Genomic DNA, 19,162 nt, shown 5'->3' with positions numbered 1-19,162 from the left:
GTCCCAGATAGGTTGTTTTGGCTATTGGGGCCACTACTGTTTATATATGTATATTTGCTTGTTTTTTCTTTTGGCAGCCACAATGAAAATCTTAAAAAACAAACCAATCTCTCAACAACTTTTTTATTAACAAACTTTATTATTAACAGCTTGGTGCCCTTGTCAGGCACTGGTGACCCAAGAGTCACAGAAAGAACAGTGGCATGAGTGGCATTCATCATCTGTACCCATAGCATAGCTGGAAGAGCACTCGTGTAGTTTGAGGGGGATGTGCGTTCAGTCTCCAGTGTGTGGGAGGATTTCAGCCCACATCATGGCAGAGTGTGCCAGTCCCTGTGGGGATGAGGTAGCACCCCAGACTCCTACTTGGCAGTCTTCTGCTCAGTATAAGGAACTGGGCATTTGATACAGCAGGAAGTGCAGGCTATGTTTACTGTGCTTCCGGAAGGTATACAGAGGGTAATTCTTCTCATCTCAAGATGATACTTTTGCAGCAAAAGGAGGCTTTGGGATAGGATTTGAAATAGGATTTGAAGTTGGACTTCTGGTGTCTTAGGAAAACATTGGTGTTGAGCTATAAAACAATTTCAAATGGGTCTTTGCCAAACTGTTCTACCTCATCAAGATAGAATACAGGTGAGAGGCCACTTGTCTAGAGGTGCCTGGGTCCTCCAGTGACTGTTTGTTTCTGACTCAAAACAAAATAAAATCAAAACAACAACAACAAAACCCAAAAAGAACAAATCCCCAAATTAAACCCTCTCCCCTGTAAACCCCCACAAAAACAACCAACAAAAATACCCCCCAACAAACCAAAAACCCCAACCCACCAAAACCCACCCCACCAGCAAAAAGGTGTATTACATCAAGAGAAGATGTCAAGCGCCTCTGTTGCTTGACCCAACCTTGCATCATGATGGCAAGAGGACAACTGCCATTTTGGCCAAATACAATCAGGTAGAGGAATGTCTTGGATATATGACTCTTCTGTACCCTTGGTGAGCTCTCAATCCAGTGAGTTAAAAAACTGCTCATAGTAGTGTTTGGGGAATTTAGACACAATTCTTTTCTAAACTTCACTGAATTTAAACTGACCCTACAATTAGTGTTACTCATTTCAGAAGTAATTTGCCACATGCTAATTGATTTCCTCAACTCCAAAAGCAATGCAACATTCAGCAGACGTATTCCCTCGATGCTATTGTTTGTTTTATCTGTATTGATGTTGTGACCTTGAAGTTCCAGGAAGGCAGGGGGTGCATGTTGATGACAGACCTTGCAGACTGCTAGAGACTCCAGTGAGGGAGAGGACATAAGGGAGAAGAGATCTGGTTTGGGCTTGTATCCAATTATTACGATATATTTTTAGACTATTTTGTACTAAGGAAGTAAACACTTAATGCTGTGTAAAGGTTAGAGGCAGACCCACCCATTCTTGGAAGTATGTACAGTTTGTCCTGAGTGACATCAGTGATAGATTTGTCTCATGCGTATATGCAATTCATTAATTTATCACAATATAATTTTGTGCCAAAGTTTATTCAAAAACGTCTTAGGTTGTTTCAGGAAACTACTGTTTTATACTGAGCTTTTTCTCCTTACTGAATTTGTCCAGGCCTAGTAAATCCATTTAAAGAAATATTTGCAATATGGGGTACAGATCTAGTATCTAAGCTTTTCAGCTATTTGCCTTGACTGCATTCCTTTGCTCTATGAGACTTTGGAAAGATACAAGTATCCTATGTCAAACTATTTTTGCTTATATTAAATGCATATTTTAGCTACCACAACAGTATTATGAGTGTTATGACTTGTCAGCTCCAGAAATCTTTGGTTTGCATTTTTCAAGTGCCCATTTTTCTTAGAAGTTGGCGAATGTGAACTTTTGTATTACCTGGTTTGTGCCCTGAGCAGTGCGGTAGCAAAAGAAAAAGAGGAAAAAAAAAAAAAGTACTGTAATTCACAGTAATATAAAGATAAGACTATAAAGTAGGAGTAGCGATAATCTTGTCTCTGAAATGGTCAGATACAGACACAATTTTATGGCTGTATTACCCCCTCTGTGTTTGTAACCCGCGATGATAAACACAAAGTGAGAATAGTTCTGATCAAACTGTGCACGATGCATGGCATTAACAGTAGGACACCATGTCTGGTTCCTGAGCCTGTATTTTAAGGGTAACACAGGAATATCGGAGAGGATTTCCAGAATGGCCACCAAAACTGTACAAGGATGAGAAAACAAATCTTACAGCAATGCTTAATGATGTTTTTGTTGTTTTAATCAAGTAAAAGATTGAATGGTGGTCACTGGACATGCATGTGTGCATAGGTCTTCCTGCAAGATCTTCCATATTATGGACAATAATAAATACTGTAGTTGGAAATCAAACTTTTAACATAGGATGTCAGGCATTTTGAAGCAAAGACTAGTTAAAGCATTTCACAAGTGCATCTTTAAATGATACTTTAATATAGCTTCTGCCTTGTCTCTGCAATGGTCTTGCCCAAGCAATTGTATTAGTTCCCTCTGGTCTTAATGCCCTGAAAACCCATTATGGCCAGAGTGTTTGTTAAGCAGTCTCCATAGATATGATGTTGTGGCAGCTTTAATGAAATGTACCTCCTTTGTCACAGAGGCTAGCACGAGATGCTAATAGGGATGAAGCTGTTCTGGTTAGGTCATTCTTGTCCTATGTGTCCCTTGTGGCTTTGACTTTATATGAGGAAATTTCTATTTTGCTACTATAAGTTATTTCATATTGTGTGCTTGCTATAGTTACATGTGGAAAAGAAAACTGAAAGTTGGATTTTAAAAAGTAAAATTCAAATTCCATTTATCTATTTTCTCTCTCCTCAGGTCGAAAGACATGACATGAATACCCTGAGTTTGCCGCTTAACATTCGCCGTGGAGGCTCTGACACCAACCTGAACTTTGATGTACCAGATGGGGTCCTAGAGTTTCACAAAGTCAAACTCAGTGCAGATTGCTTGAAACAGAAAATCCTCAAGGTTACAGAACAAATCAAAGTTGAACAAACGGCTCGAGATGGAAATGTGGCTGAGTACTTGAAACTGGTGAACAGTGCAGACAAGCAACAGGCTGGGCGCATCAAACAAGTCTTTGAGAAAAAGAACCAGAAATCTGCCCACTCCATTGCCCAGCTGCAGAAGAAATTGGAACAGTATCACAAAAAGCTCAAGGATATTGAACAAAATGGATCTTCCAAAAATGCTAAGGATACTTCCAAAGATAACTTGAAAGATATTCAGCATGGAAAGTCTCGTACCTCTGGGCATGGAACAGAGAGCAGCAAGTCGGGTGTGCCAGGTGTATCCTTGACACCACCTGTCTTTGTTTTCAGCAAGTCTAGAGAGTTTGCAAACCTGATCCGAAATAAATTTGGTAGTGCAGACAACATCGCTCATCTCAAAAGTACCTTGGATGAATTTCGGCCAGAAACGAGTTCTAGACCATATGGGGGCAGTGCCACCATTGTTGCCAAACCAAAGTATGTTAGTGATGATGAATGCTCAAGCGGTACCTCTGGTTCAGGAGATAGTAATGGGAATACTTCCTTTGGTCCTGCTGTGGCAAGTACCCTGGACAGACAAGGAAAGCTTTCCGTGATTTTGGAGGAACTAAGGGAAATCAAGGAGACACAGTCCCAATTAGCTGATGATATTGAGAATTTAAAAGCACAGTTTAAAAGAGACTATGGCTTTATTTCTCAGATGTTACAAGAGGAAAGATATAGGTATTTTTTTAACTGTTCTCTTGAAATGGCTTTTGAATGGGTATAGAAGCTATTTGGAAAGTGTGGGCGTGTGCTTGTCTGTGTGATATTTCAGAAGCAAGAGGAAAAAATACTTGCAATCAATATCGGGTACCAAAATGTTCCACTTCCTCCAATAACAGAAAATACATGTAGAACACTAATATTTCCAGTTAAATGATGTGGTAGTTCTTTGCCTTTTGTCAGAGGCTTGTCAGAAAATTCCCTCACCTCGCATCTTACTGACATATTGTGTTATGTGAATGCTGCGTATAGGAGATGCCAATTGTTTTGTAGCTGGTGGAATAATTCTAATCTATTGTGACTTGAAAATGCTAATCAGTCTACAGTGTAGCAGAGCTGACTTACAGCTGATAAATACAGCCTTTAGTCCAGAATACCTTGTCCAAATACTTCTCAGACACATTGCTGTCTCATGGATGCAATGTGACTTTGCACCCTGGTGTAACACATGGCTGTGAAATGTAATTTTAAATGCCGTAGCACAACTTTCCTCTTGCATTTGTTACTTGGCAATTAATTCCTTCATCATCCACTGCGGGGAGCGAGATATGTTCTACAGAGGGCTTGCACCTGCTGTACCTATATCCCATTTCTCATATCGCTTGTTAAAGTAAGTGTTGATTCCTGAAGTCTTTACTACGCTAATGGGTAAAACTCAGTATGATTTGCAATATTTAATGTTTCCCTTGTTTACACTTCTTTAAATACAAGGGAGGCGGGATACCAGGCGGTAACCTGGGGGAGAGAATAACAGAGCAAATGGCCACTGCACTCAGGATTTGGGTTCAGGAGAAGGCAGAGTGGCCTTTTCTCACAGCTCACTGCCATTAAGATCTCAAGCCTCCTCCCACCATTTCCACAGCAAAACAATTTTGCCTCCATTATTTTTGTGCCAACTGCAGCGTGTGCCTGTTTGTTTATTAAACCCAGTTATAAACTCACCAAAAAAAATTTTAGTTTTCTGATGGTTTTGTTGAAATGGTTTACTGTGCAGAGACATGCCAGAACAGGCTGCACATGAATGGCAGGACCTTGCAGTTGTGTTTGAGAGGGGATCCAGGGAACATATTTTTCCTTTCGCTACTGGCGAGCTGTTAACTGGCTTAAGCTTACTTATGAAACTGTATCTTCTTGTCTTAATAAAAAGTGAGAAATGGAAAAATATGAGTTGGATACCCTTAGCCACTGTTTATGGTTCATATAATTTGCCAATGATGTACAAATATTTGCTTTTTAACACCTGCTGCCAGCAAGGAACACTCAAAAAAGGCTTTCATTTTGCTGAATTAATGCTCATGGAGAGTTTCCAAAGTTTTTACTGATTTCTCTGTGCTCTGTAATGCCAGTCAGATTAATCCATAGTACACTGAGAAGTTACCTTTTAAAATGCGTAACTGTTTTCATGATTTAGCATTGCTTGAATAGAACGCACTAAATTTAGACCTTTTTTCCTGATAAGATACGAAAGATTGGAAGACCAGTTAAATGACCTCACCGATCTTCATCAACATGAGACAGCAAACTTGAAACAAGAGCTAGCCAGCATAGAGGAGAAAGTGGCCTATCAGGCATATGAGCGATCACGAGATGTTCAGGTACTTGGGTTTTTTTTTTTTCCCTTATCATAAACTTCTAACATTTTGTAGAAATCTTGTACTGTAAAACACTTGTATCTTTCTACATTTTTGTGTATAAGGAATTTGGGGAAATATTTAAGCACATGTTTTGTCTGTTTTAAGATGAAAATGCAGCACATTTAAGTCAGTGACAGTCACTGTTTGTTTAAATGGATTCAGAATTTTATCTGCTGAAATTGATGATGCAGCCTAGGCAGGGTTGTGGATGAACAATGGCCTGTTGTAATTTCTTGCACCAGAGGAGGAAGGAATTGAGTCTCCCTGTACTGTGTAAAATGCCACTTTTGACAATGTCTTGACAAAAACCTCTTGATCAGACTTTTGACAATATGTATTCGTATCACTGGCAAGGATTTTTTATAAATTGAGCTTAAGGTAAAAAGTAAGTGAGCTAACTGATAAACAGACTTGTAGATTTGCCATTTATATTTTAAGAGTTCTAATCTGTGGTCACAGTGACCTTTATAATCAAAGTTATAGGGTGTGTTCACCTCAGTGATAGGTTGTAGTCATGTCTGGCTTCAATCAAAAGCCAGTAATAATTTCTACAAGTTTGTCCTGACAGCATGTAGTTACATACTTGAACATTTATATATGATATAACCGTTTATATAATGCAGAATATTTCTACCTAATGTCTGAGCAAGTGATGAAAAATGGTGAAAACATTGTTTTGCCTTACCTTGGGTTTAAATTCTCTAACAACTGAAGAATGCTCGCAGACTGTCTTCCTGTTGACTCAAATGGCAAAAAAAACCCCCAAAACACAAAACAAACAAACAAACAAAAAAACCAAACCAAAAAAACCCAAAAAACCAAACCCACAACATCAAAAAAGCCCCAAACAATGTAACTTTGGAGCACTCTGTCCCTAAGGGACGGGCAGATCATTTTTAAAACACTTGCTCAGTCTCTCAGTGAAGAACTGCATCTACCAGACTTTGGCAGATGGACTTTCTCTAGCAGCATGAGATGATTTGAGACTAATTTACGGTCAGAGTGGAAGAAGGACCAGGAAAATTCTTTGGTGTGTAGTGGAGAGCACGTGTGAACCCTAAGGGACTTTGTGCCACCCATTAAGAACTGTCTTCTATATTATTACTAATTCCTAGAACAGTGAAAGGAAGCAGCCTTTTGCAAGGTGCTGTGCCACGTGCTTTGTGCTGACTTTGGTGCCTGGCCGGTCACATGGTAAGCCAGTTCAACTTGCTGAAACAGCAGAGAACCAACCCAAGCAAAGAAAGCTGCTATCTCGGAGTGCAGTGGGTTTATTTGTTTTTATGTGGAGGATTGGGTTGAATCAGCTTACTGTGTGATCAGCTGAGCACCCCTGCCAGCGCGAGGAAAATGTTTGGAGTTTGCGAGTAGGTAAGGAAGCAGGGATACTGGTGCCTAACTTTTCCCTTTTACACAGTGGTAAAAGGTTATGTCAAGTTGATCGATCTCATTAAGTTATAGCCTTGCACCGTGTTACGTACTGGTGCCCAAGACCCAGCTCCAGCAAAAAGTGCCATTTTGGCAAGTAAGTGAAGCAGTTGGAAATTGTTCCATGTTTCACTTTGAGAGGGCTGAAGTGTGGGGTTAGTGACTTAGGGACCATTATAGCCAAAGACCATTTTTAGTTCACCCTCATGCAGAAGAGCAAGGTCTGCTTTCTTTAGAACAACGTATAAAGTGGAATATATCATGTGGGAGAGAGAATCCCATAAAAGCATCACCACAGATTTCTCCAGTGTCTCCACTGCACGCTGCCCACTTGGGATATGGATTAATGAGCGCTCACGCTGACAGAGGGAGAAGGCAATCTCTTATGGAGGCCTCAGTCCCAGCATTGTATGATGGGTGGCTTTGTGAGAGAATGTAACGTAGACTAGAGAGGTGGTGTAAACCAAATGGTACATGTTGCAAAGCATATTTAATTAGTATCACGGCCAGTCTGTACTACCCTAATGTTTTCTATAGCGTATACAAAGAAGCTAACTTTGATGCTGTTTTAATGAAGTGAAAGTTGCCATGGCAACAACTTTCACAGTACTTTATCTTATCAGCATATGCAGGAAACATTGTCTGTCATGAACGTTAGAGTTATGGTACTTTTTCTAAAGCATGAGAAATGTAAAAACATGGACAGCATTGTCAGACTTGATCATGTGTAAGCAGGTAGTGATACACACATGCAGAGATATATATATATAGTTTTTAAAAGAGTTGGTTTGTTCAAGTTTTAGGAGTCTATAATAAATTACACTTTTAGTCTAGCTGATGGGTGGCTCTGCAGCTAAAATGTGAAAAGCGGTGTATGGAAATACAGCTGCCCTAATTCTTGTTTTCTGTCTGCAGGAAGCCTTGGAATCATGCCAGACCCGGGTTTCAAAGCTGGAGCTCCATCAGCAAGAACAGCAAGCACAGCAGTCCGAAACGGTTAATGCCAAAGTGCTCCTGGGGAAATGTATAAATGTTATCCTGGCCTTCATGACTGTCATCTTAGTGTGCGTTTCTACTATTGCAAAGTTCATTGCTCCTATGATGAAGAGCCGTTTTCATATCATTTGCACTTTTTTCGCAGTGACACTGCTGGCAATATTTTGTAAAAACTGGGATCATATTATTTGTGCCATAGAAAGGATGATTATACCGAGATGAAGCTGCTGGTCTGGCTGCTTTCTTATTTTTTTTTCCCTTCCCCTCCCTGTTTTTTAAGTGCTGTATGTATACAAATTATTTTTTGTTGGTTTAAACGTGCAGACTGGATGGAGAAGGAAACAAAGACTCCTGGACTTTACAGTGTAAATACACAAATGCACACTTGTTGGCAGTCACTTGCCTTTCAATCAGACCATGTCTAATTGGCTATCTCTGTGGTGAACTGCTCGCTTATGTCAGTCTCCTGCCTTAATCCAACGGGTTTTCCACTTTACAAACCCACACCCACAGAAGACGGTATGATGCTCTGGGAGGGATCCAAGCAACTGCAAGTGTCAGGTGTGCTTTTTACTAGACTGGAGTGCAAAGAGTGTGATCAGGAGGGAGTGCACTGTAATGTGTATCAGCCCCATTAGACTAGTAAGTTGACTTCCCTCTCTGAATCCAATTAGAATGTTAAGCCAAATTATACAGTCATATGTGTTAATAGTTCTTGTTTCTAAATCAATGGGTATTTGCATATGGGTTTTCTAGTTTTCAGGACCAGCAAAATTTGATGTTTCTGCTAGTAATCCTTTGCAGAGAGAGTTTATTTGTAAATTAGACCAGTGATGACTATTGAACACAGTTAGCAGTGGTTCTATGCTGGCACTGTTCCTTATCACACTCGGGAAACACATAAATGTGGCATAAGGCTTCCAAAGATGAACTGAATTGAATGGCAAGATCTCCAGGCTGCTTTGCAAAGGAGTGGTGGGTATGTTGTCATGCAGACCAAAGCACTCACTTGCTTCGAGCCCTGCAACCTGCAAGGAGAGAGGAGCACGCAGAGGGGCACATTTAGGTTAGCCTTTGTGAGCACTGGGTTGTCGGGGTGCTCTAACTGAATCAGTGGTGGGACTCTGGGTGCAGTGGATTTCTCTTTCTTGTGTAGATTAAGGAATGTGGAAGAAGCCTGAGGGAACAGGTCCTTAGGAGAGCAGGGAGTTAAACTTCTGTAAATATACAAACACTGTGCAGACTTTCTTGACAAACATTCCTGAAAATAATAGCATACCGTACCACTACTAGGAGACAGGATTGGTTTTGTTTTCTAACTGGAATTTATTTTCCTTGATTAAAGAACTGGGGTGAAAAAAAAATTTCCCTGAAATCTGCTTGGCTTTCAGCCATGATATAGAACAAGATCTTTAATAGAAGGGGGAAAAAAAGAAAACAAAACTAAACAAGAAAACAAAACCAAAACCGCAAACCACCACAACCAGAATTCTTCTCCACTGTCTATTAGATGAAAAAAAAGACAGTGTCTCCAGTTATTTGATGTTCAGTGTTGCTTACTTTGAAAATAATTGTCACAACAGATTTTTCTTTTCAGTCGCAGTATTTGTTATGCTGGTTTTATGGGGTGGGGAGGTGGGATTATTCTGTGTGTATTTGGTTTCAATTAAGTGCAATAGTTGGTGTAGAAATTAAGAAAACCTTATTCTGAGGAAAGGGAGTGGGGGAGGGGAGGCAGGGGAAGAACTTTGACATTTTACCACGATTGGATTAACAGTGAATATTGTTACTTTTTGTGGCTTCAGGGACCAAAGGAATGACAGAATTAACTGCATAGATAATGATATGACTCAACGTTTAGAAAATTCAATTAAAACACTTTTAAAATCATTAAGGAATTCTTTATATATGGTACATCTTTGAACAGAGAGATCAAAAAGGATTGTGCTGGCTTGCAGGCGCGGAAATGGATCAGATCAGGCACACCCATGTTGTTATAACCCAGCCCTGCCTCTTCATCAGAGGAAGGTGAAGTGGGAAGCAAAAGTCCTGCTGAGAGGGATATGCCTTTATAAAGCCCATACTTAGCAATTGGTTTATCCCTGGCTGTGTCAGGAAGAATTATTACATAGATATATTCTTCTTTTCCTTAATGGTTTGTTGGGTTTTTTTTTTCCCCCTTTGCCTTTACCCCTGTATTCCTGGTATCCCCTGAAGAAGGAAAGAGGTACTGTGTTATGTATAAAACTTCCCTGTCTTAACTGTTGCATGTGCTCCTGCTGCTGCTCACTTCAGGGAGGCCTTTTTTCTCATATCCCTTACCCATTTTGACAGCCTACACATGCCTGCAACAGGCCTTCACCCCCACTTTCCATGTACCTGTGCTCAGCCTCCTTTTACAGCCAGCTCATAAACCGAGGAGGCTGCTTCCACCAATGCAGCTCATCAATTTATCTTCACAGGAGAGTCCCTTCCACAATGTTAAAGAGATTAAAAGGAAAAAAGTAGCTCTTTCCTGGCCTTTACACACAAGACAGGGTTCCCCGTGGTTTATTTTTATGCCCTTTTGATGTGTCCTGAGATCCTCTTGGTCTTTTCCACTGTTTTCATATAATTTGTTCCTATCTTCGTTTTTGCAAAGGTGTATAATGTCTTTTATAGCCTGTACTTTCCATTTCTTTAGCTTCTGTTCAGAAGCTTCTGTTCTAGCTTGTAGAAGAGTCTGCTTCTATTCAGAGTCTTTTCCTAAATTCCTTCACCCATTTTACTAATCAGCCGTATGACTTTTTATTCCCCTCATTTCCGTAGGGCACAAGATTAAACATCCATTAGAAAAAAACAAGAATCTTGGTACTGATCCTCAGAAAGCTCTGCCTCTTCGTGGTGTTTTCTTGCCATCTTTATTATAATCTCCATTCCTCTCTTCAGTTTGCACAGCCACCTCCTGGTTTGGCCACTCTAGAAACCACCGTGTCTAGCATTTTGTTAAATGGGTTCAGGAGGATACATGTGCAAGAAAGAAATACCATGTGTTAATTTTTATGTAAGAAAAACTCCTTTGCCTGATGCATGGTTATATGTTTAAAAAGATAATCCTCCCAGTTCTAGTGCAGGCAGTTAAAAATGTAACGTCAGATAGTCTCAAGCTCAGGCAGGAAAAAGGTTAGTCATTTTTCTTATAAGGAAAGAAAGTTGGTATGGGATGGGACCTAGGGGTGTGAAGGCTTCTGCTCGAAGGGCATCCTCTTACAATCCTGGAAGATGACCTCCGTGCAGAATGAGTGTAGAACACAAAATCAATGGGTCTACAAAAGATTGCTCACTGTCTTGATAAAATTTGACTGGGTCCAAACTGGAAACAGAAGGGCCCTGCGTTTCCATATGGGCTTCGTATCTGGCAGAGGACACAGAGAAAGCTGCAAAGGCTGCATAATGTTACTCCTGCAAATTAAAACAACTCTAATGGGTAAATGGGCACAGCAATTCTCTATTTTCCCTGCTGGGTTTTAATCACTGGATGATGTGACATGCACGAGGAAATTAAAATGCAATGTGCAGGGCAAAAGCCTACTTTTGGGTGGAACTGCACTAGTGTTACAAAGTAAGGCTGCAGTGCCTGGAGCTCTGCCTAGTGGAGGGCCATCCCAAGGGAAGGGAGGTCTCCCCTCTCCCCTCTTGCCTTCCCCCTGGCATGTGGCGCAGCCTTCCATGTGCCATGTTAGCTCCCCAGGCTGGAGGAAACACCTAGTGAAAGGGGCAGAGAGTTTCTCACACTAATCAACTTAAAGGGCTGATGGAAAGGTCTCACGAGTGCATAGCAGGGACAGAAAGGGAGATGAGCTTTTCTTTCTCACTGCAGTGAATCATTAGCTGCCCCTAAAGCTGCACTCTAGGCAGAATGATGGGGCAGCTTCAGTGTAGAAAGGTTCTTCCTAGCTTTTGCCTATGGGGTACAGACACACAGCGCCAGGATGCGGCAGGACAGGCTAGCCAGCTCTGTACGCAGGGTGAAGAGCCGGTGGTTGCTGGGCTAGCTGGGGCCCATGCCTCTGCCACTAACTTCGGTGTCATCGTCGCTTCCACTGCTTAGGCTGGGATTATACGAGCGTACGTATCTAGCCTGCAGTCAGAGCTCCACTTGCTGTGCGGGTGTGCCTAGGCCATCCCGAATGGTTGCAAGACCTCTTTTAATGAGAACTTTGTTCAGCTTCTCAGTCAATTAATCGTGTTCTGTCAGGATACCGCTTGCTTTTATGTTCTCATACACCACGTTAGACATTCTTAGTATATTCCTTACACTTACTCATCATGAGCCTCCAAAACACTCCCACTCAACAAGAAGTTGCCAGACAGTGTCTTTTCTGCTTGGCGCTGCCTGGCAGTCAATTATTTCACTTCACTTTGACAGTACTTCTCCAACAGAAAAGCCCTTCAGTTAGTTGTTAATACCTGTTCTATTGGCTTTTGGCAGCTTTTTTGCTCGGAGGTTTCTGGAGATTATTTTCTCATGAAGGTTAGCACAATTTTCCTGATCTCTGCCATTTCAGCATTCAGGTCTAAATTAGGTTTCCTCTAAAACTTGTATAATGTATCCCTCCCCTGGCTTCAACTCTAACCCCGTCATTGTTGAACATCCAGTTAGTCACTGACAGTGCTGAACGAGACCCAGTTTAAATTCCTTCTCCTTTCTGCTTTACGTTCTCTGCGTTTGTGCAACTTCTCGTTTTGCTGTGCTCCTGTGATGTCTACTTGTTCTGAATTCTTAGAGAAGCGCTATCAGATATGACTGCTTTCTAGTTTAATATCAAAACACTTGTGTTGTGCAGTGCCTCTGCTGCAAAACCATCACATGCAGATCTGATAGCTGCACTACGTGAAGGATATTTAATAGCCAGTGGTTTTCTTTGAATGAATTGCGACTCTTATCTGGGGAATAGAAATTCAGTCAGCGAGGCAGTTTGCTGTAGGAAAGATACATAATCAGCTGACTAGGAGCTGGACAAATCCAGTGTAAGCCTAAGCTTCAGTTTTGTAATTGTAAGGGTTACAAGCTATTTATTAGGTCCTGAGTAACCTAACCAAGGACTCCCACATTTGAGGCTAAAGTTGAATGCTGCTGTTCCATGAGGAACCAGTTGAGGCTTGTGTTTGATAGAAACTCAACTGCATAATCACAGGTAGTGTCTTCTGGAGTTAAAATCAATGGACAAGAAATTAGTTGGAGGAAAAAAAACACCCAACCCACAGAAGCTTGTGGTTCATTTAAGTGGTATGGAAACCAATTTCAGAAACAAAGCCCCTTCCCACCGTGGTGTATCGACGTTTTACTTCTGGACTGATGGTACAACAGAAGGTAAACACAGGTTAATGTAATTAAACACTTCAATTTGGATAACAGAATGTAATCACTTCTGAAAGTCCATCTAGGAATAGTAATCAGGCAAGTTTATTCTCCTCTTTCTTAATCAAGCAAATATTTATCTGCTTGTTCCATTTACCATCACGCCAGAACGTGGCCTTTAATTAATTACATTGCTCCCCTTTAAAATGCAAGAGATTTTAAAAGGCTTGTTTTCAGATGAAGTTTGAATGGTCTCTCCGATGCTGAGCAGAATCCAGCAGAAAAAATCAGGCAATTTTACATTGCAGCAGTGAAAGACTAAGAAAAGTTTAATTTTGGTTAATGGAATTGCTTATTTTCCCTGAAAAAGCAATCTGAGCTGATGCTGTATATAAAGACTGCATGAGGACTAGTCAAACTGTCTTGTACGGGTGATTTGCTGTATGTTTAGCGCATAAAGCTGTACTGTTGTTGGAAAGTTTTTTGCACAAAGCCACCTTTCCTTTTTACCCAGGTAGCCTGGGTCTGGTAGTATCGAGGTGTACCAAAAATTGTCTGGTTTTATGGACTACAGTAATTGTCTCAATGTGTGATCTACAATGTTCCTCATACCATGCTCATTTTGTGCGGCACTGTGGAAAGATGCAACTATGAAAATGTAATTTTTGTATATTTTGTTGTGTAGTCATGACTGCCTCTAAGGTGCCATTAACATTTTTTAAAAAATAAAAATATTTACATTTATTTGACGATTAACATTGTTTCTTAAACTTACCGTCTGATCACCCAAACCCCTCTCAGTTTTTCTTCATCAGTAACGAAATTATTCACTTGGCAGTGCCAAAGTTATTCAACTGAGCATAAGCCCCAGCTTTAAAATACTGATGAAATCAAGCATTCTATGCTGCAGTTTTGACCAAAACTCGTAATTTGAATTGTATTTACAGCTATGACACGGCAAAACTGCGAACATCAAGTGAGGTATCATCGTTGCTCTTCTCCAGAGCTTGTGTGAATGGGCTGTGCAAACGTGATACTGTTGTGCCAACCAGTTGGACTCGCTTTGGGTTATTCTTTTTGGAAAACCAAATGAGAAACCTAAGCTGAATTTTTGCATTACTGTCAGAAATCTTGGTCGCATGTGCCAAAAATGTAATACTGGTGTGCCAAATAGTTAACATAGCTGACATACAGCATAACATTTCCATTTATTTTTCACAAAGCAGAGGTCTGGTCAGCTGGCACCGGCAGCCATTGGGAATGCCACTATTTTTATTCCAAGAACAGACTGGAAATGGTGTAACATCGTGTTGCTTTGCACTCCTGCCATACTTCCTATTTCCTCCTATTCAAGGAAATGGTGTACAGCAGCTCCCATGTCACCTGCAGACTCTCCAAGGTCGTGTTGAGTTTTACGTGGGTGCCTGGAACTGGGTGTCTACTAAGGCTCGTGCCGTTTGCAAACAGCAGGTTCCCCCCAGCTGCTGATAACTTTTGCCCGCTGCTGGGATGGGCTGAACGACCCCTGCAAACACGCTGGCAAACCAGATGTAAAAAACAAGCATCTCACTCAACATCGCTTGTCTCAGTTGTTCAAACTCTGGCTTTGAAGGGTGCATAACACACCCTGGAAACTGTTTTAGCATCCAAAAATAGAAAGGCAGAGAGGAAAATATAATGGTACTGTTTAACTTAGCAGAGAAAGAGAAGCGTTGCTCATAGCCAAGCGGTGGTCACTTTACGGCGTTAACCCTGGCCGGATGAGACAAATAACCCTTCCCAGCAGTGCACACTGGAAACAGTTCGTGTTGGTGCCCCCAATACCGCTGAGAACCAAAGTCGTGTGAATGTGCCAGAAACCATCTGAAGGCGCCCAAGACTTCACCTGCTACTGTGCTGCAACTCATTTCGCAACAGCAAAACACACTTTGAACTAGCTAGCTCAGACTCTGCTAGCAGCGCAGCTTAAACTTAGTGATAAACGCTTCCCGAAGGCGCGTGTGCCACTGCGCCGCTCGTGCTGCTGTGGAAGAGTGCAGCAATCAAAGGGCAGGTGCTGCCTCCCTTGGCAACTAGCACTGAGCTGAGGTAATTGAAAGGAGAAATTTCCATGCTATATCCCCCTCAATACACATTTGAACTGTGGACTTAGGTGACGACTCAGTGGCTTTGTGAAGCAATCAATGCCATGTTACCTTTTACATGCAGCTGACCAGATTCAGACAGGCCTACCAGAAGCAAGGCAGGGAGGCTCAACTTCCCGGCCTTAGGCTGAGCTTGAAGCTGGCCAGTGCTAAGCTGCTGAAAGAAGCATCGACACACTTTTGACAGAAACTTTAGGAACTGAGCTCACATTTGATGTAGTCACGATCCCTTCGGTTGGTGAGTGTGCCATTCCACCTGTCTGTGTGTGCTAATCTGGAAAAACCCCTCTTTAGTTAGTGTGGCTAGAATGGAGTTAATCTGCCAGAAACTAAAGCACAGTCAGGAGTGAAGCCTGTAATATCTATAATATACACAAATGTGAAATCTCCTTGTAGCCCAATATATTCCCCTGTGTTTTTCTGTTGAATATCATTTTAATAAGTTGGTACTGGTCTGGGAAACCTCCTTCCCCCCCATAGCCACAGACACATGGTTAAAGGGGAAGGATGCAGACCATCGGTGTGTATAAGCACAAGGTACGCTATGTACGTGTCGAACAGAAAAGTAGTGATCACAGCGCAGTCCCATACAACCCATTTGCCTGAGTAATGGCTTCATAAACTGCCTCATGCTTTGTATCTACTGCCGTCCTATGTGCTAAAAATTACATTCTGGCCCCACTGAGCTCAACAGTAGAAACCCTGCTGGGTTTAACTGGGAAAGACTTGTATCACAGCACTGTGGCATTTGAAAACATCTTCTGATTTCACAATGCCAAAAATATTATTTTTCTCAGGCAATCCACACAAAACGACATCCAGTTTTAACTCTCCACCACAAATAGCATACCATACCACTCGGTCACAGGCGCCTCTGCCGCAATTTTATGAGACGATGATACTATTTGGATGCTTTTGGGCTCTGCTGACTCAGAGGCTGAAGAGAGCTTGTACTCTCAACACTAATTCCCCACTTGGCCTCTCTCCTGCTAGGTTAGATTCAGGTCAAGGTGACATAAGCTAAGAACGGATTAAACTGCAGGTATGACCAGCAGCATGTGTGCATAACAGCAAACCCCTTCTCTGAAGATATGCCACTGGGCTACAGGAGATTGAGGATTTATCTAACCTAGCAACTATTTTCAGCTTGCTCAGCTGATGAGCAAGGAAGTCTAAATGAGTTTTCAAACTCATCAAGACATTTTTGTGACCATACTTACACAGTTTCTTCCTCCAAAACGTGTGTCTGCAAAATGCATTGAAATTTTTTCCTCGGCTTCTCTACATATTTTACAGCTCTTTGCATATTGCTTTCTTTGTGTGAGGATGAACCTTGCTGCTCTGTGAAATGTTGACCTCCTCAGAACTAATATGACATTTAAAGAGGCACAAATAATCTCTTATACTGTCAACCAAAAAGCTTGAGGTCTCTAAATGAAATGTCTTTACTTTTACTTAAGTCCCACAGTGAATTTAAATAGCTTACCTTAAAAAGACTTTTTTTGTAAAATGAACTACTGAGATCTGTAGCTGCATGAATTTCTATTTCTACAAAAAACCTGTGTTGTGGGAGATGTTTTAAAAAGGGGAATTTGCCACTGTTGGAATAATCCGACATATTATACAGGCATTATACCTGCTCCTTTTAGGTACCGACTTAATTAGAAGAGTAAGACTGACATAAACAAAGAGAAAACAAACAAACCCCCAGACGTGTTCCCCTCTCTCCTCAACAGGATGGCTTCTTTTCATATTTACTTCTGTCTTTTTTTTTTTTTTCATTTGCCTTGTAACATTTATAGTCTTCATTTTCTGGCTGCTTCTCCCTCTCGCTCTCTAGGCTCATCTCTTGATTGACCCTCTCTGCTGCGTCCATAAGCCCCAGGCACCTGCTTTCTATTCCTCTCTCCTTCAGCCATATCCTCCTTGTGCTCTTGAGCTCCATCTTGCCTTTTGCTTTTTCTCTCTCTTTCCGTTTACTCTAAAAGATGCCTGGGTCAAGCCCACCTGAGTCACTACAGCAGCTCTATTTTGAAAGCAAGCAGAGGTGGGAGCAGGTTGTCAGCGCTGCTGCTCGTGGTGTTGTGAGATATAGAGGGAGATGGTCACTGTGACAAAGAGCATCATCACCACCCCATACGTCAAAAATGCTAGCTATCTGGTGATTAACTAGAATTACCTGACTCAGCGGGCCTTGGAGGGAAACAAGTACCCTCTTGTCATCAATAGGAAAAACATGGAGGCAAAAATAAAGTGATTTTCACCATCTTGAGTCATCCTCTTAGAACAAGAGTCCACATTGGAAATGATTACACAAAAATTGCACCATTATTCAACAGATTAGCTGGCAAGAAACACCCAACCCTCCTTGTTGATTTTAGTTACCTAAATTTTATAATTTTTTGATATGTCCCCTGCAGAGCTCACACTGAAGGACCTGGATTCTTGACATGCAAATTAATTGTTTTCCAGTAGAATATAGCTGTGTAATCCTGATATGAACAGACGCAGAACCAACAGATGTGAACAACCGAACCAAAGAAAGAATCTGGGCCATGCTACCGTTCCTGCTAATGAAGCTGCCCAAGGGAGGAAGACTTCTATTTGATCTTAGTTAGCATTAATATTTGTAGACCTGAGTGATAGTGAAAAAAAAAATGAAAATGAGCTAATGTGATACAGAAAACAAGAGTCAGGCATGCAACTTCAAAATACTTTCAAAAAAGATTTTTTTGCATTGTAAAGCTGTGTAGAACTACAGCTTTTTTTTTCTTTATTCAAACTCTGTTTTGCATCAAAATTAATTTTTCGTTCATTTTGGAAGGTAAACTTTTAAGTTGTTACAACGTTACTTATTTCACTATATGTATATATCGGTATAGGCTGAATAGTCTTGATGGTTCACTTAGAATATTGCAGAGGTGTTGACCACAAGCACAACATACATGTAAAACCATAAAGCAACATCAGTCTGCACAGACTTCCAGTGAAGTAAGGACTAAACTCCTGGCACTGTAGCTGTAGAAGTGCCTGTAAGGTATTTTAGACACCACCTTATTAACTAAGCTTACAACCACCTCTAGGGGAGCTAACTGTAATTGTAATCTCTAGATCTGCACAAAACTACTGGCAAATTTAATATTTAACTTTTTTTTTTCTTTTTTCCTTGGGGATACGTGTGCGTGTGTCATCAGTAATACCCACCAATTGAAGTAAATTTTAATTATTATTAAAGGACTGTTAATCTTATCAGGGGAGTGTCAATACCAGTCTGGATGATCAATCTTCCACTTCAGGCAAAGAGATCTTTGGGAGAAATTGAGGAAGTTTACCAGTTCATGTTCACCTTATCTCAACTGCTCTTACAAACTGATTTCTGTCAGAAAACAGCGACCGTTGTCAGGAACGCCTGGGATGTGTTTTCCTTTGTAGGTGGCTGTATTAGCCTAAGCGTTCAGCCTGCTGTTAGCAACCAGGCAGTAAGTCCCGTTGAACACAAAGCATAACGCGTACTTTTCCTCTCAGCTAGCAGGCGTTAGGCTCAGGGATCCGCTATCAGAAATCATCGCTAGCTGCACCATCAGGACGGCGACGACTGCTGTTTTCCTCATTCCCTCGCAAGCGGAACCGCAACGGTTGGCACTGAACTTGGTGAATGTGGTACCGAAGCTTAAAACTGCGATACGGTAACACAAAAACCCGCACTCGAAACACCGCACGTTCACCAGACAGGTGTTACTTCGTCGCCGCAGCCTACAGACACCCGCCCCCCGCCCCCCACGAAACAGCCTCAGCGGAACGACCGTTGGCACCGGGAA

General features: G+C 41.4%; 1 protein-coding gene across 1 annotated transcript in view; it reads left to right on the top strand.

Annotated features, from left to right (window-relative positions):
• TMCC3 (transmembrane and coiled-coil domain family 3) overlaps window positions 1–13,941 on the top strand; it is a 49,772-nt gene extending 35,831 nt beyond the window's left edge. The window contains exons 2-4 of the mRNA XM_009508233.2: window positions 2,861–3,759; window positions 5,261–5,396; window positions 7,779–13,941. Of these exons, the coding sequence (XP_009506528.2) occupies window positions 2,861–3,759; window positions 5,261–5,396; window positions 7,779–8,081 (1,338 nt within the window). The 3' untranslated portion in view covers window positions 8,082–13,941. The remainder of the gene's footprint in view (window positions 1–2,860; window positions 3,760–5,260; window positions 5,397–7,778) is intronic.
• The last annotated feature ends 5,221 nt before the right edge of the window (window positions 13,942–19,162 follow it).

Source organism: Phalacrocorax carbo, chromosome 1 (assembly GCF_963921805.1).
Source record: "Phalacrocorax carbo chromosome 1, bPhaCar2.1, whole genome shotgun sequence".
NCBI lineage: Eukaryota > Metazoa > Chordata > Aves > Suliformes > Phalacrocoracidae > Phalacrocorax > Phalacrocorax carbo.
This window is presented reverse-complemented; position numbering and strand designations above follow the sequence as displayed.